The 26218-nt window shown below is 35.5% G+C and overlaps 1 protein-coding gene across 2 annotated transcripts; it reads left to right on the forward strand.

Moving 5' to 3' along the window:
* Positions 1 to 343: 343 nt before the first annotated feature.
* LOC100261170 (actin-related protein 2/3 complex subunit 2A) lies at positions 344 to 26090 on the forward strand. 2 transcript variants are annotated; one of them, XM_002284734.4, is made up of 11 exons: positions 344 to 588; positions 899 to 1072; positions 7425 to 7491; positions 7672 to 7879; positions 15296 to 15465; positions 15877 to 15954; positions 16204 to 16336; positions 16411 to 16502; positions 19963 to 20019; positions 25577 to 25648; positions 25752 to 26090. In XM_002284734.4, exons 2-11 carry the CDS (start codon positions 1011 to 1013, stop codon positions 25797 to 25799), a joined length of 987 nt encoding a protein of 328 aa, XP_002284770.1. In that variant the 5' UTR covers positions 344 to 588; positions 899 to 1010; the 3' UTR covers positions 25800 to 26090. The 2 variants fall into 2 exon arrangements, with proteins under 2 accessions (XP_002284770.1, XP_019074971.1); XM_019219426.2 differs by having other exon boundaries at positions 390 to 609.
* Positions 26091 to 26218: the final 128 nt, after the last annotated feature.

The raw sequence follows: 26218 nt of genomic DNA on the forward strand, positions 1-26218 counted from the left end.
ATTTATAACAAAACCTAAAAGATTCCAAATTAATTATTCATTCTCACAATCTCTCCATTTCAAATATAATATAAATAATACTTTTAATAGGCCAAAATAAAATTTCAATAACAAATATTTTTTTCTTCCATATATTAATATTTTTAATTATTTTATTTATTAAAGTTGGATTAATTTCACTCATAAATTTAAATATTTAGTAAGGGAATGAAATTCAACCTTTTAAAATTATTAAACAAGTACGTAGAAAGTAAGAAAAATTGTTGGCAGAAAATTTATATTGTAAAGGCTCTGTCCATCCTACCATTTTTTTTTTTTTTTTTAAGTTAAAAATGTTTGTAAAAGCTCTGATATCTCTCTATTAAGATATTTATGGAAACTATAAATATCTATCAAAATAAAAGCTGGGAAGTTGGGATTAAAAAATGATAGCTGATTTTTGAAATAAAAAAAAGAGAAAACGGTGGAGTGCAAGACGGGAAGAAATGGGTAGCTGAAGATTGGGAAAGCGTAGAAAAATCAGTGAAGAAGAATAGAAGCAGCGGAAAGGTATCTCTAGGTTATCGTCTTCCTCTGCCGGTTGATCAGGTTTGTTCTTCACACGCTCAGGTCTGCTCCTGCAAATGCTTCGAACTGTTGGATCTGCCTATATTTTTATTTCTTTTTCCCTTGAGTTCGTCTTGTGGTGGATTTTTGTCTGGGTTTATTTGTAACTTTTGAGATTTATTTGGAAAATTTTGGCTTGGGATTTTTTGGAACTACCAGATCTGGGTGCTATTTTTCCCGTCTTTCTTTTGGTCTTTATGATGTTGTAACTTTTTGTTCTTTTGTTCTCATGACATTGGGTCAGAATCCATATGGGTTTTATTTCTGATTTTAACTTGTCTATTCCCTATAGAATCTCGGATGGATTGAGAAGAAACGTGGGTGCATTTTGAATCTCCTGACTGAGAAAAATTGCTTGATTGCTATTTACATAGCGAGGGAGAGGTGTCCAGATAGTGAATTCGATGATACTCTTGCAGTCTCCTTCCAGATTTCTTCTGCAAACCTTGTTAAATCGGGTTCAGAAGTGAGTTGTTTTTTTTGGGATTTTTTTTAAGCTTCCTGATACCGTCCCAGTTATCTACCTGGGTCCCTTATTCTTGTTTAATTTCTATTATTGGCAAATTTTGATTCCTTAGTAATGTTGCTCATTTATTTGTTCTTATTATTTCAATTATTATCATTTGTATTTAGTCCATAGCCAATTGTATGAATTCCATCTCTACTACTTTCAAGTGCAAACTGTGAAGATTTTTGAATCACGCTGGTTTTCCTATGTTTTTATTTTTTTAATGAAGGTATGACCTTTAATTATATGTCCATGCTATATATATATTTACTTCCTTTATCTGCCATCTAGTGGCCTCACTCCTTTTCCTTTCTTTTTATTTTTTAATTTTCTTTCCAGAGAAGAAATTCATCTTCATCAGGTCCATATCACAGTGATGACAACTGATGTTTTTCCAGTTGCTATATATATTCATCTAGTGGTTTCACTTTTTCTTTGGCGAAGGATGATAGAGATTCATCTCCACTGGTCCCCCCTATTACAGTGATAACCAATGTTTTCAAAATGTGATTGAACTGGAAAATTTATCTGTTCACGGTTCAATGGTCAGACCTATAGTTGAACTGGTGACATCATAAATATATTATTTTTATATTATTAAAGTTAAAAATGATTATAGAAATTTAATAAATTCCAAAATCTTTATATATATATATATATATGAAGAAATTTAAAATCAATAATGTTTATTTATTTTTATCTTTGATATTATTAAATTAAATTATGAGTGAGTACAAATATTCATATATTTTAAATTCTATTAAATAAAATAAATATAATATTTGAATGAGAAAATATATATTAAAAAAAGAAAAAAAATTTATTTAATTTTTCTTATATATTGGAAATTATATGCTTATATATATATATATTATGTTATTTTTAATTTTAATAAATATTATATCATTTTTAATTATATTAGCTACAAATTTATTATTACCAAATTTTTTGAAAAAAAATTATGTTATTTTATTATTTTATGCATTTAAGCAACATGGCATCAAGCTCAATGGAGTCTTCTTCATTCTTTCAACCTTAGGTCTTAGGTTCAAGTTCTCATGCACTATATTCTACTACATTCAGTGTTGCAGCCCATGAAGACTGACCCATTAGGGTGAGAAGCCCATTTTGCCAAAATAAAAAGGGAAATAGCAAACTCAAAACTAGACTAATTGGTTCACCAATTCAACGGTTTGGCCATCAGTCAGTTTGGTTCAAGCTTGATTCAAAGCCTCTTTCAACTCAAATGGTGAATTGAACTAGACTAGGGGTCCAATCCAATTCGGTTTTAAAACATTGGTGATAACAACTGATGTTTTTCTAGTTGCTCCCACTTCATATTTATTAAACATAGTCTAGCGAAAGAGAGATTAATATGTTTATGTTCTAAAACCAAGTCCAATGGGTTGGAGATGGTGGGTTTGATTTGAACTGCAATTTAGTAGCTTTTGGTTAAATAGGTCTTGTTCAAGTTGTTCATCTTTTCACAATACCTTGGATTGTGTGGTGGGAGAGAAATACTACGATCTTTGAGGAAAAGTTGAGAACGGTAGAGATTTTGTGGGATTTACTTCACTTTTATTCCTCATTTTGAGCCTCTTAAACCAATGCCTTTAAAGGCATTTTATTCAATGTTATTAAGCTTAGTTGACATTCGGTTTGTAAATCAAAAGGGTTGGACAACAATGAGAGGAGCCTAGTTCGAAATTGAAGAGATTTCACCTATTTCTATAGTTAAGTGGATTAAACCTTTGTGTATAGTTTTCCTTGTATAGTGGAGGAGTTTAGTCATACTTTGATCAATTTCTTTTATTTTGTGGAAGGACTCCTCATCATTGTCATGTGCTTTTTTTCACAATTAACATGTTTGTTTTTGATAAAAAAAAAGGTAGTTCATTTTTTGACACTGAAAACAAAGTGACTTTTTGAATATTCTTTATTGCTCTCTCATATTGCATTGGATTGTGTGGTGAGAAAAAAAATGTTAAGATCTTTGAGGAAAAGTGGAGAATGGTAGAGATTTTGTGGGACCTACTTCACTTCTATCCTCTTTCTAGGCCTCGTGTACCAACGTCTTTAAAGGCATTCTACTCAATGTTATTTAACTTAGTTGGCATTCGGTTTGTAAGTCAAAAGGGTTGAATAACAACGAGAGGAGCTTAGTTCAGAATTGAAGAGATTTCATCTATGTATATTAAGTGGACTAAACCTTTGTGCATGGTTCTCCTTGTATAGTGGAGGAGTTTAGTCACACTTTGATCAGTTTCTTGTATTTTTTGGAAGGACCCCTCATCCTTGTCATGTACTTTTCTTCACAATTAATATATCTTTTGTTTCTGATAAAAAAAAGTAGTTTATTTTTTGATACCGAAAACAAAATGACTTTTTGAATATTCTTTATTGCTCATGTTCTAACATTCTTTTAGATTGTGTGGCAAGAGAGAAATGTTAGGATCTTTGAGGAAAAGTGAAGAACAATAGAAATTTTGTGTGATGTACGTCACTTCTATTCCTCTTTTTGGGCCTCTTGTACCAATGTCTTTAAAGACATTCTACTCAATGTTATTTAGCTTAGTTGACATTCGGTTTGTAAATCAAAAGGGTTGGATAATAATGAGAGGAGCTTAGTCCGCAATTGAAGAGATTTCACATATGTATATCGCTAAGTGGACTAACCTCCGTGCATGGTTCTCCTTATATGGTGGAGGAGTTTAGTCATACTTTGATCATTTTCTTGTATTTTGTGGAAGGACCCCTCATCCTTGTCATGTACTTTTTTTTTCACAATTAATATATCTTTTGTTTTTGATAAAAAAAAAAGTAGCTCATTTTCTGACACCAAAAACAAAATGACTTTTTGAATATTCTTTATTACTCATCTTCTTACATTGCCTTGGATTGTACAATGATAGGGAAATGCTAGGATTTTTGAGAAAAAGTGGAGAATGATAGAGATTTTGTGGGATTTACTTCACTTCTATTCCTCCTTTTGGACCTCTTGTACTAACGCCTTTAAAGACATTCTACTCAATGTTACTTAGCTTAGTTGGCATACCGTTTGAAAATCAAAAGGGTTGGACAATAATGAAAGGAGCTTAGTCTGGAATTGAAGAGATTTCACCTATGTATATCGTTAAGTGGATTAAATCTTTGTGTATAGTTCTCCTTGTACAGTGAAGGATTTTAGTCATACTTTGATTAGTTTCTTGTATTTTGTGGGAGGACCTCTCATCCTTGTCATGTATGTTTTTCACAATTAATATATTTTTTTATTCCTAATAAAAAAAAGTAGCTCATTTTCTGACATTGAAAAAAAATGAGTTCTTAAATATTCTTTATTGACCTATTAAGGAAAATATAAATTGCAAGATGATACAAAAATTTGGGGATGTTAAGAGGCTAGCTTTTCTTACCATACATTATTTGCATATTCCAAAATAATAATGCCACTCCAAGAATCAAAATTGATTGAATTGTTCTCCATAGTTTTTAAGATTGTGGCATCTATAATGTGGTTGTAAGTAACAAAGCTTTTGCTAAGAGAAGGCTTTAGAGATTTCTTAGTGAACCTGAATTCTCTTTGGACTGTGGCTATCCATGTAAATCTGAATTGGTTCTACGAGGTGCATCTGAACCCAGTCAATAGAAAAACTCTTTTAAGTGATTACTGATAACTTTGTTGTGTTTTCCTGCATCATTTTGTCTTTGTTCCCTTTGTTAGCTACTTTTCTAATCTTTATAGATGGGAGGCCTCTTTACTAGTATTTTCATATTACTTTCCATTATTTTACTATAGAATGTTTGCATTATTGGGAACCCTGGATTACTTCGCTCCTTGACCCTAGGTCTCTTAGACCACATGCAATCTCATCCTAGGTGCTCTATATCTAATAGAGCGGAAACATATGGGAACAAAAACCATAATATATCATAGATTGGGAGGTAAAAGGCTCATACTTGCAATTTGAATGTTCCTAAATCGAATTCAATCCGATGAAGATAGTCCATAGGTGTTGTAGATCTCATAGACCCAATGATTTTCCCCGTGATCTCTCCTTTCAAGACCTTGGCACGAGAGAAGGGTGGTATTCTCTCTCTTTTAAGGGGTGGCTAGGGTTTGCCCTCTAGAGTTTAGAAGACATAATGCAAAAGTAAAGCCCTAAACTCTTAACGGGGTTTATATAGGCTTCCTTATGGGTTTAAGTGATTTGAACCCAACTTGAGCTTGAGTCACTTAATCTAACTCACTTGGGTTTTAATTAATTAATTAGCCCTATTGGTGCTCATTAATTAATTAGTCTAATTCAGAAATACCATTCATAAGATCCAATGCAACTTTGCATTTTTACCAAAACATTCTTTATGCACACTTATGAATTACAAACCCAAAATGCCCTCAAATGAGTATGTCACCATGAATTAGGAGCTTGAAAGGGGACCATTAAGACCTGTAGGAAAATACTAATTCCCTCATAATCCAATTCTGAAGTTGACTTAGCACTCCACTTAAAAGAGTCAACTACCCTTCAGTATCTTATGATATTACAACAAGGCTAATTTCGCGTCCATGACTTACCATCTACTACATGCAGACTCCCTATGAATTAGTGTTTTTAATCTAACGAGGTATATGCTATCAACTTCTCGAGATCACCTTTCCCATCCTTGAGCTACAAATCCTCCTATTATGTGATCAACTAACATGCCTTACCTCACAAAGAGCATATGTCAAATTCCATTTAAAGAATTACTACGACCATAATTTTCCTATTACATGTCATTAGGATTACCTAAGGGAACAAGCTGTTTTGATCCCATGATATATCATGATGTCTCTATCAAGAATACCTGTGAAAGCCTCCTATTGACTTCAACATAAACTCAATATTCTCTCAAGGTTGAGAGCTTATGCAATATAGTAGTTTGGTGAATTATGATTACCCAATAGCTAATTTCATGATTAATCATAGGTTATATCCAACATGTAATTATACACACTAGTGTACTTATCATGAGAAAGCTATCTTGATGACGAAGACAAGTTATCATTCCAATATTGAGGTAGTGTATTACAATATTTGCTGGATTGCCCAAATCCATGAACCGATTATGAACAACTTATTATCTTGCGAGAAATCTATGACTTGTATCTTTTGTACAACTTCTAATGTATTCAGGTCATGTACAATGCAAGTGATAGAGGTGCGAATGCTCAGAATACCCAATCAATGCAAATAGGATAGTAAAGGAAACTAGAATTATAAATAGTTAAATTTATTAATGAAACTAAAGTTTGTTACATCATAGCATGCTTTCTAGGGCTCTATCCTACTATGCTTTCTCTTTGCCTTTGAAACATTGTCCTCTTGGGTACCTATTTATATATGTTTCCAGTTTGTCTATTAGACAAATATAGAAAAAAAAAGGGAAAAAACAATGCCCTTAGGTAAGAAACACTTGGAGGTTTCTTTGCTCTCTCAAAGAGAAAAAACACTTTGCTATGTTTGTTGTACCTTTTTGGCATACCTCTTCATGTGTTTTTTTCTAAATATTTTTTTATGTGTACTCTCTCTCTTTTTCTCCTCTCTTTCCCTCTCCCTAACAGGCAACCATAGCAAATCTATTGAAAGAGCGCCAAAAAAAGGGGGCACACCCTATGTCATACAGGAAGCATCCACAAAAAACAAAGAAAGAAAAATGAAAGGAGCTGGCCAAAATCACCAAAACAACCAAAAAACCACAGCTACCTGTAATTGGGACCATCTAGGAAATCGAATGTTGGCAAAATTTCCAAATCTAGCTTAGTGTTTGTCCATTCCAAGAGGGCTCTAATGAGGTCCTCCTTTAACCTCTAATCTGAGAGCTCTTTACTCCTAAAGATTCGGCGGGTGTGCTCTTTCCAAATGCATCATAACGAACACAAGGGAGGCATCAATCTTCTTCAAAATTTCTGAGATCTTGATCTTAGAGAAATTTCATAGTTTCTCAGGACAATAACAAATTTTTAATTCCCTTGTTTTCCCATCCAATTTCTGATGATACAACTCCACCACAAGGTACATGGACCCTATAATTTCCATTGCTTTCAGGGTAGAATTATCTCTTCTTGAATCTGACGGTAATTCCACCACTTTCTCTCCACCACGCTCACTTGCCTCTTTTTAATTATTGCAAGTACTTACTTCAATGCCAATTCTTATTTTTCTTCCTTATCACCAACTACCCAAATCAAACATAGATACTTGGAACTTGTCTTGTTGCTGTAATGGCCTGCCACAGCATGCTAATGTTTGCCATGTTCATTCTGCAGTCTTGAGAAAGGAGTTGAACTGGATTACCAATGGGTTGAGTTTGATGATGTTCGCTACCATGTTCAGGTGATTTATTAGTTTTTGTGCTCAACATTCTGGTGGAGAATGATGATCATTATAATAAGATACATTTTATAGATTATTTTTGTTGGTTATTTTGAATATTTTATTTTCTTAATATTTTGCATTTTATGCAAGCAAAAATCATATAATCTCTGCAAACCTCACTTGTTGAATATCTTGCAGGTGTCAATGAAGTATCCACAATTCCTGCTGCTGTCAGTATCGTTACCCACTCCAGCTCAAGAGGCAGTTTTCTCTGGTGGGCTTCCCTTTGGAGCCATAGAAGCAATAAAAGCTTCATATGGTGTACTCGTACAAATTCTTGATCCTCCAAAAGACGGCTTCAATCTCACATTGAAACTGAATTTGTCAAAACTTCCTCCAGATGAAGGTTCAACAAGTTTCTTTTCTAAGGTCATTATGAGCTTGCCATGGCTATGCTGAAACATATAGGAACAGTTTGTCACACATTTTCATCTACATAACTACTCTAAGATAATAACTGAAAGCATCTTTAAAGGATTGCATTTCCTTATTTCGATGGATTCTTTTGTTGCCATATTTTGCTTGCTTGCCACTATTAGAACAACTTGTTTTGCAATATTCTCTTCTAATCCATGTTGTGTTATTGTGTTAGAATGTTCTTTAATTGGCTTTCTATCATTAGTAGGGTGACTTCGAGTGGACTAAGATGCTAATGTTTTGGAGACAACACAACAATGATGCAATATTCTAAGAGAAATTTGATAATGATTTCAACCATGGACTAAATCGTATTTCAGTGCACGATATGCCTTTGCAGTGTTTATAAAAAAAATTGTATGTATGTGATGTCAACACCACCACCACCCACCCCACACCCCTAAAAAGAAGAGAAGTCTATGACATCATTCTCCATTTGATCATATATGTCCAATAAAAGCTAAAAAAATCCTTTGTTTTTGTAGTAGTATTGGTGTAGGACAACCCTAGGATGATTGCCTACAATAAAATACATGGGCTAAGGTTTTTATCTTTTAGGGTTAAGGAGAGGAACAAAGGATAAAGTTTATGGCAACAAAAAATAAAATAAAAATAAAATATAGAGAAAGAAGATAAGGAGAAGGAGAGATAGAAACCTTAGAGTCGTACTAAGGCCTTCTATAAATATCACTTAGAAGAAAATTAATTAAGTCTCACCATTGAAAATTGCGAAGCATGAAAGAAAACATAATATTATTAATCATCAATTAATACTTTGATTTACATTAATTAGTCTTATTTATAGGTTTTTCTAAGAAATCCAAAGTCTATTAGGATTCTAATAACCTATTATGACTCATTTTAATTCTCCCATGACTTAATTAGCTACTCTTAATTTGATTCCAAAAAATGCTAATCCTATTTAATTTCAAGTAATACTAATTCTACTTTAATTGTAACTAATATTAATTCCTTTTCAAGATGTATTTCTAGGAGATTCATCTTCATCAAGTATACTCTTTGTTCAATTCCTTAGGGGGTGTAGGGAAGGAGTGGGGTGGCTAGAAAATAGATGTCTAGGTTTGTTTGGGAAGTGTTTTTGAAAACAGTTTTTGAGAACAGTTTTTGAAAATTGTTATACAATGTTTTATAAAATAAAAGTTTGTTTGTAAACTTGAAATGTTTTCAACCGGTTTTCTATATTTTTAAATATGTTTTAGAAATAATTTTTATATGTAATACTTTATTTTTAATCTTTGTCCATATTTGTATAATTATTTTTTAAAACAATGCTTACAAAACAAGTGAAAACAACTAAAAAAATGTTTTTTAAAAATACCTTGTTTTTATGTTTTTTGATAGGCACCTTGTTTTTATGTTTTTAAGAACAAAAAATTGTTTTTTGTTTTCTAGTTGCAAACATGTAACTTGGCCTTAATTTCATTCCCCTTCAAGCTTTGATTTCTTGCTTTCAACATCAATTATACTTCCTTAAGGGTGTGATTGCTTAGAAAACCTTAAGTGTGATTGCCTAGAAACCTTGGTGTAATTGCTAAGGATCTCTCTCTCTCTCTCTCTCTCTAGCTATCTTTTATTCTTTTCATCTCATTCTATTACCCAAGAAAATCCTATAGTGCTGGAAATTTTAAGATCTGCATCAAATTTGGTTTATAGCCTCCTATAGCATTATGATAACTAGAAATGGTTGAAGTTTTAGGGGAAAATTGATGGGTCGACAATGTGATGATTTTCTCTACATGATTATGGAGAAGGTTGAAGCATTGGAAGCCCAAATTCAAGAAACTGCCAGCTATTAGTCCTTACAATATTGAAGATTCGGCCAATCATGTTTCTAAAACAGCAACTTGTGGCACTAAGGACAAGGGAGCATGTGTTGAGGAGAATGTGGAGGAAGGGTTCAGTTCAAACCTGCCATCTAGTACTAATCTTAGAGCAACACATCATCTTGAAAGGCCTCAAACTAGTCTTTTGGATTTGGTGAATGCTATTATGTAGTTAGATTGGTATGGAAGGCATGATAAGCATGACATGGCTGGTGATATTACAAAGAGAGTATGAATAGAAGTATTTAATTTTGCTGGGAAACATTTATTCCTTGAGCCTTTTCAGATTAATTAGTTACCTTGGAGACCTAATTTGATGGATATGACATGTCAGATGAAAGACTAGTTTGATTTGCTATTATGAAACTTGTTGGACAGGCACAAATTAGGTGGACAGGTGTGTAGAATGATTTAGAAGAATCTCGGGAGAGTTACCAATTGTTTATTGGGATGAGAAGATACAAAAGTTAAAGTGAAATACCTACCTTATGGTTACCTAGATGACCTTTATGATCAATTACTAATCTGAAGTAAGGAGGCATGACAGTGGCTGAGTGTATGGGCAAGTTTGAGGAGCTGAAAATTTGGTGTGAGGGAGTTCAAGATTCTTGAAAACTCTTTCCCCATTTAAAACATGATGAAGGGCTGAAATTAGGGGCCAAATGGTAACACATCATTTCTATGATGTTGATGAAGCGCTCCAATTGACTTCAAAGATAGAAAAGAATTTGTAAGCCCTTAACTAGAAGGATTTCTTGCCTAGCCTGAGAGACAACTGTGAGAAAATATGATGAAAATGGAAGATCATTGAAAACAACCATAACGTAGGCTGGTTCTAAAGTTAATAACCCTGCTGATTCAAAAAGCAAAGCTCCTAAGGGTGGTGATCAATAGATAGACAACAAAGACCATTGTTTTAAATGTAGAGAATGGGGAGGTATGGCATGGGAATGCCTGAAATGAAATTTGCACATTGATGCTGAGATCAAAGAGATGACAACAATGAATAATGATGAAGGAGAGAACTCCTTCAATGAGATTGGATCCCTAAATGTTGATGATCTTCAAGAAGCTGATGTGGATCCTTCTTGTCTTTCAGTTGTTAGAGTATTCTTGGTGCATCAGAGCAAAAAAGTGAAAATTAGAGGTGTACATCTATTCTAAATCATAATATATTGTGGGAATGAAGCATGTAAACAAATTATTTATGAAGGTAGCATTATGAGTGTAGTGTCTAGAGCAATTGTTGCAAGGCTGAAATTGCCAATATGGCCTCATCTTCACTAGCATGGATTGATATACTTCTTTTCTAGTAAGAAAGGGATGTTTGATTTCTATTTCTTGTGAACATTATAATGATTCTATATGGTGCAATGTGATTCATATGATCGTTACTCACTTGGCTCTTGGTTGACCTTGGCTCTATGATCAAGACAAGTATCACCATCAAAGGGTTAGCACATCTTTTAAATTCGATAAGACAACATTGAGTATGGAACAAATGAAGAACCATTAAGAAGAGAAGCCAAATAATGTTGTTGAAACTCTAAAAAACACTGTGTTTCACTATGAAAGGGTTAGCACATTCTTTTAAATTCAATAAAGACCACATTGTTTTGAAGCCTGAGTATGGAACAAATAGTGTTATCAAAGGTGGTTGCCTTGGGATAAGGCTTAAGGCATAGAACCAGTCGCCTTTGACCATGGGTTAAGACTAAACATAGATTGTAATTTAATTTAATTTAATTTTTTATTAGATTAAACAAAGTATGAGATGAAATGTCATATTATCAAATTCTACTAGTAATAATGAGATGGAGGGCAATCGATCTAGTCTTGATGGAAGTGATGACAATCTTAATTTTAATGATGAATAAGATGATGATGCCTAAAGCATCTCTAGGATGTTCATTCTTTATTTTGTCTTTTTATTATGATTTTTAGATGTCTGGAAAATTAGAATATGTATTTGGACAAGATGAATTTTTCTAAACAATATGATGTTTCTTATAGTGTATGGGGTCTAATATTTAACACCTTTAATAATTATTACTATTTCATTAATTTTATGTGACACCATGAGGGATGAAAAATTAATAGTACTAATTGTTAAAGACGATGCATATATTGGTTAAGTATAGAATAAGTAAATGTATGTATATTTTTTATCACCTTACTATAGTTAGGCTATTGCCTTGCTTGTTGCCGTTTGCTTTAGGATCAAGGAGTCTTATTGCCTTGATGCCACCTTTTGCTTTTGACAACAATGGGAGCAAATGAAGAACCATCAAGAAGAGAAGCCAAAGAATGTTGTTGAAACTTAAAAGAAGCATATGTTTGTTCTTACCAAGAAGAAGTTTGAAAAGGAATGTAAAGAGAATGAGATTGTGTATACCTATAAAAAAAAAAAAAGGAGAATGAGATTGTGTATGCTCTCATGGCTAAAGAATGCATAGATTCAACCCTTTTATCACCTTAAGAAGTGCCTCCAAAAGTGCCTAAGTTGTTGATTGATTTTTCATATGTTCTAGTGGTGGATTTACCCAATGAGCTGCCACCAATGCATAATGTTCAATATGCAGTGGTGGATTTACTTAGTCTACCAACATCCCATATGAATCCATTAAAGCATGTAGAGCTTAAAAGACAAGTTGATAAATTACTTTTGAAGGGGTTCATTCGTGAAAGTCTTAGCACATGTGCTATGCTAGCTTTGCTTGCTTACTCTTAAAAAGGATGGTAGTTTACGTCTATGATGCTCAGACTCTCCAACTTCACCATTGTACTCATGTTGAGAAAATGAGAGGATTGTGGGTATGAGATCTTGGTTAGATTTGCTTTGGATATGATTGGTTGATTCTAATTAATAATTTATTTTCAATTTCCTTAGTAGAAAGGTTTTGCTCAAGATGAAATGGAATCTCGTGGAGGAAAATGCTGGTTTGGAGTGGAATCGAAATCCTTTGAAATTTCACTAGAGTTAGTCAAAGGTAAGGCGGTTGGGAAGATTGTGGAGAGGGGTCGGGGATTTTCTTCTTGGATCATATTTGGAGAGAGGGGTCTTACTCATTTACTAGAGGGAGTGGAAGCTTGCTACAAAGGGAAGTATCCCTAGTCCTTTAGAAGGGTGCGGAATGAAGGATGAATGGGCTACAAGTTGAAGCTTATGCGAAAACAAAGCTAGAGGATTCTTGCTTTGTTCAGCTTTGTCTGCAGAGGAGAAAAGGTTCTCCTTAGTTTTTCCCAGAGGAATGGGAACTTCTAGGGGATGGAAGACCTTTGCCACCAAATTAAGGAGCATCAAAGTTGTCCCTATGCGTAGGCATTCAAAGACTTCTAAGGAGTCTTTTCGTAGGTTAGAGGAGAAGGGAGGGGATACTCATTTAGAGCATGCTTCCTTTGTAGAGGTGCTGAACAGAGGCAAGAGGGATGTGGGTGGGGCAATTTGGATTGAGAGTGAGACAAAGGAGGTTATGAGCAATTTGGTATTCCTCAAGGGAGGTGGGATGTTTCTTCAGGCTGAAATGCTGGATATTGACTCATTGAAATTTTAGGCTATGTCTTCTTGGGATTGAAAGTTGATTTACAACTATCTTTGTTAGGAGATCCTCTCATATTATTTAAATTTGAAAATGTTTCTAAAGCCAAAAGGTTTTAGCATTTGGGGCTTAGTTTATTTGAGGGGAGAAGATGCAATTGGATTGGTGGAGGCCAGATATTTGTTGCTTTGGGGAAGGTGTTTGTGTTGGTGAAGTTTTAATGAGAGTGTTAAGATTACCGGTGCATTGTGGGGAAAAGAGTTTTTAAGAGGCTTGACAATGCCTGAGGAGGCTTCATGGTAGTGGATGAGGAGACAACGTAGAGGAGTCACTTGAAATGAGCTAGAATCCTCATCAAATCTGGTGGGAGGAAGGTGTTGGGTCAGTTGCTTGTTATGGATAGGAAAGTTGTCTTTGTCGTCCAACTATGGTGGAAGTTCCACCATGGTTGACAACAATGCTCTCTAAGGGGAGTTATGGAGATCCAAAGGTCAAGGATGAAAGGGTGGGAAGAGCATGCACAATAGGGAGAGTGGAGTGGGACGAAGAGAAACATGTTGATGAAGACTTGTAGACATTGGATCCAAAGCCAAGTTTCATGACGCTAGTAACAACAAAGGTAGCTTTTTTTGGAATAGACATTAGCATGGTCATTGAGCATTTTGGGGAGCTCTTGGTTGTCTTTATTAGGCCAACCTATATAACAGCAAATTTAAGCTCTTTTAAAGGGAGCTATGGTGGGCTAGTCAAGACTTGGCTGCCCCCTTTTATTTTCAGTTGAAAGCTTTCTTACCCTTCAAAGGGGTCGGCCCAAAGGTCTTCATCTTAATCGGTGATTTTCACCAAAACTTAAAAAATTCAAGAAAGAGGGGGAGAGAGTCTAATGATAGATGCAATAGGAGAATTTCAAACTTATGAAACTCTATAAAGGCTCAGAAAATGCAAAGCCAAAGGTTGATTCCCCTTCCATAAGTCTTCCCAGAGTTGGATTTTTGTCCCATTACCCACCAAAAAATGGGTATGATTAGAGACATCATGGAAATCTGAGAAATGGCCTTCCAAGGGCAACAGTGTGACCACCTAACTAAAATATTTGCATCCCAACTGTTTGGCTGCGTTTCATAGATGCTCAAGATAACCTTGTGCCAAAGAGCAATGTTCTACCTAGGAAACCGCCATAGCCACTTCCCTAAAAAGGCCCTATTTCTCAAGAAATGTACCCAAACTCTAAACCTCCCTCCTCCTTAGGCTTGCACACTTGGATCCAACTAATGAGATGATCTCTTTTTCCATCCTGACCACAGAAAATCCCATTGCATTTTCTCAATCTTTGTTGCCACTAGGGAAGGAATCTTATACAATGAGAGGAAATAGCTAGGGATAATAGTCATTAATTGTTTGTGTAGACAAGGGTATGGGTTTGGGAACCATAAGGTTTTTAGAGTTCAACAAGATATTCCTTGTGCAGTGACTGTGGAGGTTGGAAAAGAGTGAGATAACTTATTGAAAGGGGCCAACTCTCTAAGGACAGCATGAGGGGTATATGTTTGGCCTCTAGAAAGTTATTTGAAAAGGGTGGAAAGCTTTTTAAGTCAGCACGAGACTATTTTTTGTGATGGTGCATGGACTAAGTTTTGGCTTGATACTTTGTGGGTATTACTAGTTGAAAGGCTTTTAGAGTTTATGCAAGCTAGATGAAAGCAAGTTAACGTTTTAATAACAATGAAACCCTTTTTGATAAAAGACCGGTAATAACAATAGTTCACTAAAATATTGACTACCTCACAGGTTTAGATCTTAGTCTGTTGGATTCTTCTTTCCCCTTTTTTTCCTTATTTGGGAATTCCATGCTGGCCAGAATGTGGCATCTGTGAACTTGTTGAAATCTTCATTTGATTGTCTAACACTAATTTTGTTCTACTGTACTAGAACCGTAACACTTTTTGTTGTTGATCTATGCAGAGTATAAACATGCTCTCTTGGTAAAGATTGCATCTGTAAGGGAAGTGGTACTGGGTGCCCCACTAAGGGTAGTGCTAAAACATCTTGCTTCAAGGACTGTTGCTCCAGATATCAATCGGCCTTTTGCCCTTGTACATCGGCCGAAGGAGTCCTTTTTTCTTGTTCCTCAGGTTAAAAATCATTTCAACAGACTAAGCCCATTTAGTCAAGTTTTTTTGTTTTTGTACATTACACAAAATTTACTGTTACCTTTGTCTTCTATTGGCAGCCAGTAGTTAATTTTTGACTGGATTCTGCTATCTAGTTTCTCATTTTTGTCAGCTTGATTATTTTATTTTATTTTATTCTCTTGCACTTTAAATCTTATTACATAATTTTCTGTTAGATCTATCACTAGTTATGATGTTTTATTCAAGTCTATCATGAACTATGAGTATTATATTTTTCCTTTCTAGTTCTTCTTGGAAAAGAGAAAAAAGGGGTTGGGATGGGTTGGGTGGGGTGTTTTACTGGTTTTTGTTTATCTTTACTGTTATATATGTGACTCTGAAATTAAGTTAGATTACAATTTGTAATGGCAGGCTGAAAAGGTTACTGTTGTGTTTCCTATGAGATTCAAGGACTCCATAGATACTGTTCTTGCAACATCCTTCCTTCAGGTATGGTGTTTATGTTATCCATATTTACGTGCACACTACAATAACTTGAAAATTTCAAATGCCAATTTATTTATGAGAATGCATAGAAATGGACCGTTTCTGGTTTTGTTGATGATAGTGATATGGATCTTGCTGAACATGTGAGGATCCTGTTAAAGAGTTCTTGTCTAACTTCTAATGCATCCCTGTATTATCACTACCAGGGGGTTATTCCTTAATTTTTACTTTGAAAGTTTGGATATCATTTAGGAATTTGTTGAAGCAAGACGCACAGCTGGACTGAATAATGCTCCTCCTTGTCTGTGGTCTCCATCTCCTCCTCTAGAATTGAGGGGTACTGCTGGTGAAGCTTTATCTGCAAATGCAGGATTCGTTACTTTTGGTAATGTCATAAACCTGGATAGTCCATTTCCTCCATTTATAGAAACATCTTATAATGTTTATTAACAAATGCAGTCATTTTCCCACGCCACGTGGAAGGCAAAAAACTGGACCGAACTGTTTGGAGTTTATCAACATTTCGTGCATATGTTAGTTATCATGTTAAGGTGAGACCTCTTCTCCAATATTTCATGCTCATGTTATCATGTTGAGGTGATTCAAAATTTTGGATAGAGGGAAAATAACAGAATTTACATGCACAACTTAATTTTAATGTTCATGCTTGTAAGTTTTCATTTGAAAATGGTTTATTTCTTTTTTGCACTGCAACATGGATGATGTGGAATTCTAGAGCCTCTATTCATATATGATCTTTGCTTAATTGTGCATGTGATGATCTGTGATCTCAAAGTATTGCGACTAAGCTTTTGATGGGTCCCATAAAGGAAATTTACATTGCTAATAATCAGCACTAATTGGTGATTTAAGATTATTTGTTGTGCGATTATGATAGATAGTTGATTTTTCCCCTTAAGTTGTGCTTGCCAAGATTTACATATAAGATGGTTTTAAATAATCTATTATTGGTTTTTGTTCCTTTTTCTTTTTTTGATTAACAACATAAATATATTAAAATCGGAATCTAAAGGTGCACTAAAGTACACAATCTGTATACAAAGGAAGCCTAAAAGGCAAGGCAAAAGGGAAAGGGTTACATAGACCATCCCATCCCTTTAAGGAGATTCTAACTAGTTTATAAAATCTAACATGGTTAGGGAACCCCCTTCAATAAGTATCCTAACCCACATCAAGAGATTATAAAGAAAAGAGAACTTTAATGCATGATTTCTGACAATTTTTTTCTTTCAAAACTTCTTTAGTATCTCTCTTTCCATAATGTCTAAAAGTCTCATATAAGGTCAAGGCCTTTACTTGGTTAGTGACACACAAAAAGGTAAATACCAATGACTTCAATTAAGAAGAACTTCCAAAGCCCTTAGTGTGGAGTGGAGTATACTATGTAGGGGGAGTGGAAAGATGAGTGATCACCTATTTCTACATTGTTCATTCACTTTGGGGTTGTGACACAAGCTTTTTTTATAGGCAAGGATGATGTGGGTTTAGCCTAGGAGTTTTTCTGATATGATGTCTATTTCTTATATGGGTGTTAGGAACTCCACCAGATCGTCTCACTTTGATCTAGATGGTGCGGCAAGAGAGAAATGCTTGGATCTTTGAGGACAAAAGGAGGACGGTTGAGAATTTATGAGATTTATGTAATTTCTTTACTTCTTTGTGGCCTCTTGTACTAACGAATTTACAAATATACCCGTTGTTAGATTTTGCGAATATATCAGAAAATATCAGTGGAAATTTTGACAAAAAATATTGGTGGGATAAAAATTGATGAAAACTCATAGAAATGCCCAAAAAACTTTAAGAAGTGATAAAATAAGAAATAATATACTTATTCAAGTCATTTTAAAAATCTTGTAATAATATATAGAATTTGAAAACACATTAATATTAAAATTATAATATATTTAATTTGGATGTATTGAAGGATACAAAAAAATGATGATATATGTATAATTATTTTTTTATTTAAAAATATTCATAATTTTATTTAGAAATTTATTTCTATCTTATATTTAACTATTAAAAAACATAATAACATAATTAAAATTAACTTAGTTAATTTACAATATAGTTATGTTTATATATATATATATTTAAATGTGGAAAGTTACCATTGAAAGGTCTTTGGTCCAGTGGTTAGTGGAACCCATTCCATGCCTAAATACTAGGCTTGACCCCTTGCCTTGTGGGTGAGCTTTAAAGAATTTTTTATAGGTTTAAGGAGCAATCCCACATCAGAAGTGCAAGAGGAAATTATGATGCATTTAATAGGTAACACCCTTAGCTTCATCACAAGCAAATTCCAGGCTGGGCGTGGATGGCGAGGATCTGAGGTTCAATATTCTCGGAGCTTAAATATTTTGAAGGAAAGAAATGTTGAAGCGAGATTTTCATGCCACATTTCATGTCAGGCCTTTCCAACATGTAGGGGTTTTCCCTTGAACAATCTCAACGCTTTCCTCAACACCATTTTTTAGCATCCAATAACTCATCAAACTAAAATAGAATGAGAGCTCCCCCCAGCTAGGAAAGGTGCAAACCACCCTTTGGGTGCCAACATGGCCGAACTTCTCAACTCAAGTATCACTGGTGGGAGGTTTGCAAAGGTCCCCCATGTCCTCACCCTGCAGCTCTGCAATGACTCCTTTTATTTTGATTCCCTTTCATCAAGCTGGATCCACACCTCATCAACCATCTGCAAAAGGCAAGCTCTCTCTAATGAAGCAACTAACCCCCATGTAATGAAGCTTCTTAGCTAGGGAAACCCTTTCCTTCAAGAAAAACCAAAAGGAATATTCACCCCCACCTTCCTTGGTCCAACTTTTTCTTTGCAACACAGTTCTACACCTTCTATTAACCAAGAAAAACCAAAAGGAATTTTTCTGATTCTTCAGTGCATACCAAGGAATGAAGAAAACACCCTGCCCCATTGCTATGCTACTCTTAACACAAACAATTCCTATGCCACTCTGACACATGAAGAACACCCCCCAACTCCTTGGTCACAACTTTTTCTTTGCAACACAGTTCCACACCTTCTAACAACCAAGAAAGGCTTTTCTCCCCAAACTTAATCCATCTTGATAATCCTCGGCTTCTCTCTACAACTCTACCTTTGAAACTCCCTCTGATCAATTCAACAAAGATTTCAAAAGACTTAGATTCCATCCCAAACCAGATCTTACCTCCACTTTTGTATCGTCTGCAGCACTATATTTCCCATAGCTTGGAGAAGATTTTGATGATGTTGTATAGTTTTGATACTAGTTTTCATTCTTGGATAGAGTATCTGTTTGTTTTTACCTGCTTCTGCAATGTCACATATTTATAATTCGCTTCTGGAGCTATGGAGTTAATAGTAATAATTTTGGTGCTTTCTACTATGTGGTTTGTGTGTGTGTGTGTGTGTGTGTTCTCTTGCTACCACTCTGTTTAGGCTAGCCATAGGTGGTCTGGGCCAGCTGGCTAGGGAATGTAGCATCTAGGCAGCATTTTGACTAAATGAAGATTTGTTGGATAAGGAATTTCTAGTAAAATCATAGTAGCACCCTAAATGTTGATTTTTCTACAGCTCCAGTCAGTTCTCTTGGTTTCTGTTATTGCACTTTTGACATTGTGAAGATGCTCAGCCTCATTCCATATTCTGCTTCTTAAATTATACTAATTTTTATTAGTGACTTGCTTTTTATTCAAGTAGTCTTTGATTGTTCTGATTGAAATTCCTTTATTCTGTAGGTTGATATAAGATTTGGTTTAATGGGTTGTTTATGGTCCTGCTAGATCTTTTAAGTGCAATTTCTGGCTAGCAGGCCAGACCTTAGCCTTTGCCTTTTTTATGGCCTTCTTAATGCTTAGATTTTAAGTATGTTCCGCATATATCGTCTTCTTTGTGTGTGTGCGCGCGCGCATGTTTTGTTCTTTTGTTTTGTGTGTGTGTGTGTGTTTTTTTTTTAAGATTTAAATATCCTCCATGGACATGATTAACAGTGCTCAGAGGGTTTCATGCACACTCGGATGAGACGTCGCGTGGAGTCCCTTATTCAGGTAAGGTTTTTTTCTTTTTCCTCTCATTTTCTGTCTATCTCAGCTGCTCATCCAGCATCTTCTATGGTTACTTAGTCTTTCCTTGTCAATAGCCTTCTTAGTTTGAATTTTGCATAGATATGATAGATTATCATCATCATAAAAAAAATTAGTTGTAAAAAATTAGTCATCAAATTATGATGTTGAAATAATAATAGTGTGAGAATGTAAGATAAATGGCAGTATCAAATAATGTATAACAGTTGATCATATAATAAATAAATGCAAATTTTGGCCAATTATAATTTTTTATACTCAGTATTTTGTTTAGAACAACCAGTATCTCTATTCAATCATTGGTTTCTAGCTTAAAGAACTACAACCATTTTGCCCTCCCATTGAAGAGTATAATGATGCTGTAAAGTTTTTATTCAATCATAGGTTTCTACCTCAAAGAACTACAATCATTTTGCCCTCTTATTGATATTATATTTCTTTTGTACTTGTAGAATAAAGGATGAAGTTAGAAATTTAAGTCATGAGAACAGTTGGAAGCTTGCCTTATTTATTTATTTTTACCTTACAAGAGTCAAATTCATCCAGAAAGTAAAAGTTGTCTCTAGAGATGTAGCTCTCCAGGAGAATTGGGGGGAAAGTGCTGGTATGGGGTGGAATCAAAATCCTTTAAGATCTTGAAGGAGATGATAAAGGAAAGAATGTTGATTTGATGGTGTAGAGGGGACGAGGTTTTTCCTCTTAGATCAAATTTTACAAGAGGCCTTGCTTTGCTGTTGAGGGGGTTGAACTATGTTGTGATAACATTAATGGAAAGCCTTTTTGGAAGGAGTGGAAGGAAGGGGAAAGTGTTCTTAAGATGGAACTTCAAAGCAATAATGTGGGTAGTTTTTTGCAGTGTTATGCTTTGTCAGCAAAGGGGAAGAGGTTTTCCTTAATCTTTCTAGAAGAATGGGGTGTTCTAGGGGGACTAGGAAGCAAGCTGAGGAGCATCAGTATTGTTCCAGTATCAAGATCAATGATGATGCCCTAGGGGGATGTTCATCAAATGAGGGAGTGTGCAAAAGAAACCCCTCGCAAAGGTGTTTCTTATGTAGATGTGGTTTCTAGCAGCAAAGAAGTGGGTGAGGCAGTTTGGATCTAATGCAGAAGGGAGGATTTAGAGAATAATCTAGGGCATTTGAAGCATTGTCTTATGGTTAACTAAGGAGATTTTACAGATGAGGCTTCTGAGTTGGGCTCTTTGAAATCCTGGGCTAGTATCAATTGGAGTTTAGTTGGAAATCTTCATTTGTTTTTGTTAGGTGATGCTCTAATTTTATTTGAATTTGGGAACATTAATGATGCTGAAAGGGTGTCATATATCGGGTGCTCCTCTTTTGAAGGAAAGAGATTGCAGCTAGATTGGTGAAAGCCTAGAAGCAGATTGTTTCAAGGAAGGGGCTTCTGTAAAAGAAATCTTGATAAAAGTGATAGGGTTATCATTGCAATTGTGGGGAAAGATTTCTTTAAAAGGATGGGTGATGTTTGTGGAGGTTTTATGGTTGTGGGCATGGATACAATGGAGAGACGACATTTTCAGTAGCCTAGAATTCTAATAAACTCCAATGGGATCCTTGGGCTCTTGCATGTGGTGATAGGGTCTTCGGATTATGCTGCTCAGTTATGGTGGGGGACTCCACTATGGTTGTCATTGGTTTTTTAAAGGAGGATTGCAAGGTGCTAGAGGTCAGGGATGACCGTCAAGGGAAGCCATGTGTGGTAGGTTTGATGCCATCGATAGTGCCTTTACAAGTTGACCAAGTTGTGGTGGGTCCAACTTCTCTTTTTGTAGTATTGATTTGGTGGCACTTGTGCTAGATTTTTTTGAATTCAAATTTGGCTGGAATAAATTTCCTATCATCTGTATCCCTTTTACTTTACTTTCGAAATACAAACATGGGAATCGTTGAAATATTCTTGGGGGGGGGGGGGGGGGGGGGGCGGGGGGTGGGGGGTGTTGGCCTTTGAGCCTCCCTTTTTGGCCCCTGATGGGCTGGTTGGCAAAGTAGTCTCAAGCCCCATTTTTCCTTGGGGGGGATGTGGAAGGGCTCGAGTGCCTTGGGCCTTGCCTTTCTTTTGTTGCTCTAGCCTAGCCTCCTCAATGGGTTGTTTTTCTTCGGATCAGTCCTCTTTGGTTGGAGAAATGCCCCTTTTTGCCTTGGGTAGGCTATTCTTGTTGAGTGCCTCTGCGCTAGTGGAATGGGTCAACATAGAAATATTTTTAAGAGGTCCCCCTTGTTGCATGGTGCAGGTGGGGGTGGTCCAAAAACTTACGCTAGACCCTTGTATCTTGATGATGACACAAAGCCTTGAGATAAGATCGCTATTTGCAGATGCTGCCTCTTGGTTGAAGATGATGGTTTTGTAAGTAAGGACTTGTCTTTTTCTTATGTGTTAGGGGATGGAACTTCCCTTCTTTTTTCAAAGACGAGGGTGCATCGATGGTGATGGCCAATAGCTTAGTTCTGTGGAGGGAGCAGGATGAGGGGTTTTTAGTAGATGGTAAGGCAATGTTTGTGGGCCTTTTGTGTTTGTTTTCCAACGAGGGTTTAGTTGTGGGCTTCCTAGAGATGCATTCTAGCGATGCCTAGTGCGCGAACCTTGATTTGTGGGCTGAAGAGGTGGTTTTAAGAAAGGGTAGCCCTAGTAAGGACATGATGGGCGACTAGAGGCTCTTCAATCTGTCATTTAGGAATTTCATTTCCTTTGGTAAGTGGTTGGGTTTACCAATGGACGGTTTTGAGAAGGAAGTTGCATCCCTATTGAGGAAGCTGGAAGCCACAAAGGATCATAGAATGGTGGCCTCAAGTATTGAGAGGAGGTCTTTCTCTACTTCTCAATTTGAAGGGAGCTTTGGAAGTTGGAGTGCTTGATTAACTGTAATCAATCAAGCAAAAAGGGAAGGAGTAGGAAGAATAGGTGGGATTTTGTTTCTAAGCGTCTAGGCTAGTGATAAGGTATATGGGGACGAGAGGGGGAGAAGAGGAGAATGATTTCATTCTCTTCAAATCTTGAAAGGATTCATAGGGCAATAGGTAGTTGCATCAAGTAGTGGCTTAGGGGAGTGGTATTTGTTGAAGTGAGCAGTTGTTGGGCTGTTTGATGGCCTGATCAGATAGTAGATTGCAGTCTTGGTTATAGGTTGCTTGGGAGCCCGCTGTTTTTATAGATCCATAGGGCATTGCTTTTGTTTCGGCTGTGGTTTGTTGTTTCTTTTTCTTTCCTTTTTTTCCTCTTTTTCTTGCATTTTGGCACTCTTTATGCTCCGTTTGTACTTGGTGCACCTTTGCCATATGCTTTTAATATATTTGCTTATTTACCTATAAAAAAAGAAATGTAAGTCATGAGGGGAAAAAGTAATGAGATTGAGATGACTTTGTAAAGATTATACATGATAGGTAGATGTGTGAGGAAGAGTGGGTTATACTTAGTGGAGTAGGGCTTGAGATTCAAGGTATAGATACTCTAAGTGGGGAAACATGAGATTGTTTTAAAGCTTAAGATTTATACATGGTTTTTTTTTGGCATCATAGTGGATTGCTTCTCTTATTTGTGGATCTAAACATAATTGGCCAAACCACATTAAAACCTTTACACTTTTATTTTTTTAATCAGAAACCTTGCGGGTCTTTTCTATTAAATAAAAAGAACAAATGAGGGGAAAAAAGAAAAGAAATGAAAGACAATCTAAACAAACATTGAAAAAACTCGAGGAGGCACATAATCTCCAACAAAAGATACCAATTGCTTTGCTCCTCGTTTAGCTAGCTCATTCACCACTTGATTAGCTAAGTGAGGAACAAATCGAATGGAGCATCCCAACTTAGTAAAGATGTCAAATATTTGTCACAGCCACTCATCAAGTTTCTATGAACCTCGTTTCAGTTTAGCCACTCATAAGATAACAATAGGAGAATCCCCTCCACAAAAAAGCTTTTTCTTGTACAAGGTCTTCCAGAAACGCTACAACCCCAACCTTAATAGCAAAATCATCACCTACAGGTTTAGAGTATGCTTTGGTTACTGAACCTCAATGACCTCTAATCAGACCATGAATCCCAAGTTGTCTTGGAGTCAACTATGGTATCAAAACTATGGTAGAGAACCCTAGAAAAGAGGAAGGTAAAGATTTCTATAACAAATGAGGTGAATATCCAATATTAAACATAAAAAGGATTGTAAAATAAATTTTGGTTGAAGGTAGTGCCTCTTCTTTGACCGCTATTTGATACAGGAAGCATGTGCTTCATTATTTGAAATAGGTCTCCTATGAATTTATTGGACCTTGAAAATTGAAAATGATGAGAAGTGGCTAAACAGTTTGAATCCATGAAAATTTACTGAAAGACAAACAAAGAGTGTTCATAGTGTACAAAGGGACAATGGTGCATAATTAAATTATGAAGTACAAGGGAACCATGGCACATGAGGGATGATGGCATAGAGCAAGGAGTCTGAGGATTGAGTTTTGTGGACCTAAGATTGGAGATAGTGAATGCTTGTTCAATATTACTTTAGTCAAAATTTTAATTTCTAGTGGTGGTGGTTTGGAAAAGTTTCTAGGTGGAGTGCACTAAGTGGTTGCCTTGACAATGGGATATCAGAGGATATGTGTGCACTAGAAAAGATGTGCAGAAAAAGTATCATAAATAGCTAGAAGATTAACTTGATGAAATTTGATCTAAGGGGAAGATTGTTGGAACGTATCGCAAATTCCTACTTAATAAAATATTCATTTTGGTAAAGAATATTGTATAGTATATAATGTATAATGGTATTTTCTTGTTGAAAAATATCTAGGTCATGAAAGGGAAAAAATTATGAGATTTATACGAGTTTATAAAGATCATATGGTGATAGGTAGAGATGTGAGGAAGAGTAAGATACAATTTATAGAGTTCAGGATTTAGATCCCATAAGCAAGGAAACATGGGATTATTTTCTGGTTTGGGAGTTGTATTTGTTTTTCTCTTTCTTTATAATTTCTATATGGTATAGTAGATTGTTTTGATCCAAGCATGTAGATGTGATTGATTAAACCAAGTTAAAACCTCTATACCTTTGTGTGTGAACGACTTTATTTATGTCGTTGTAGTAACACATGAAATTGAAGCTTCCGGCTAACACAACAATGAGTAATCTTTTGTTAAATACAATTACTCAACTTGTTGAATTCTATTTATCAAGGAGCAAACTTTTGCTATTCAAGTATCACTCTGACATTATGATATCACTTTAAGGTGGGGCTGTTCTATATTTTAGGCAGGTGGACAGGATGCACTCAGCTTGTCCAAGCAGTATTTGCATTGCATTTTTTGCCTTTCACTTGTAACTTTTCTGGGTTTCAAATATTTTGAATGTAATTTGCTCATGGGTATATATTTTGATCATTGTTCTTCAATTTGTATGTCAAAAAATTTTCATTTTTACAGCAGCCATTTTCCTCCCTAAGCTTTTCTGACAATCTTTTGCCTAATAATATCTGTTTGTAAGTTACTAAAAACATGCTTATGCATCCCAGGCTCTGGATCGTGCTAAGCCAGATTTGGAGAAATCAAAGAAAACTGTACAAGGCAGATCCTTCAAAAGACTGGTTTGTCATGCGAATGCTGCTCTTGATGCTTTAACTAATAACAGATAATTATGAGGCATCCTTTGCTTTATTTGCTTACTTGGACATATATCCTGGCTTGCAGAGTCTCAAGGAAGCACACACCAACTCAAATTCACAGAGGTGGAGTTAGTGAAATTAAATGGCAAATTTGTTACTGCTGAACTTTAAGATCCATGTCCAATGAATGACACTTGTTGTATATGAAGGGGAGAGGAAGGGAAGGGAAGACTGCAGCAAGTGCTCGTGTTTATTGTCCACTAAGAGGAACCACTAGTATATTCAGATTCTACTATATACGATTTTGTTAGCAGTTGACTTCATTGGTACCACAATAACCATTTTGTTAGGTGATTTTCGAGTCCACATCAGATTTTTTTTTTTTTTTTTTAATTTAAATATTTTCTGCGGTTCGAAACGTTAATCAGCCTCCCCTTGACAGAAGTTTGTTCTTTGAACATGCGGATACAGCTCTGTTCCACCTTTCCATGCAAAGGGGCAAAGTATTATGTCATGCACCTGGGTGAAATGGGGGCATGATTGAATTCCTGA

This window comes from Vitis vinifera, chromosome 1 (genome assembly GCF_030704535.1).
Source record: "Vitis vinifera cultivar Pinot Noir 40024 chromosome 1, ASM3070453v1".
Lineage (NCBI taxonomy): Eukaryota > Viridiplantae > Streptophyta > Magnoliopsida > Vitales > Vitaceae > Vitis > Vitis vinifera.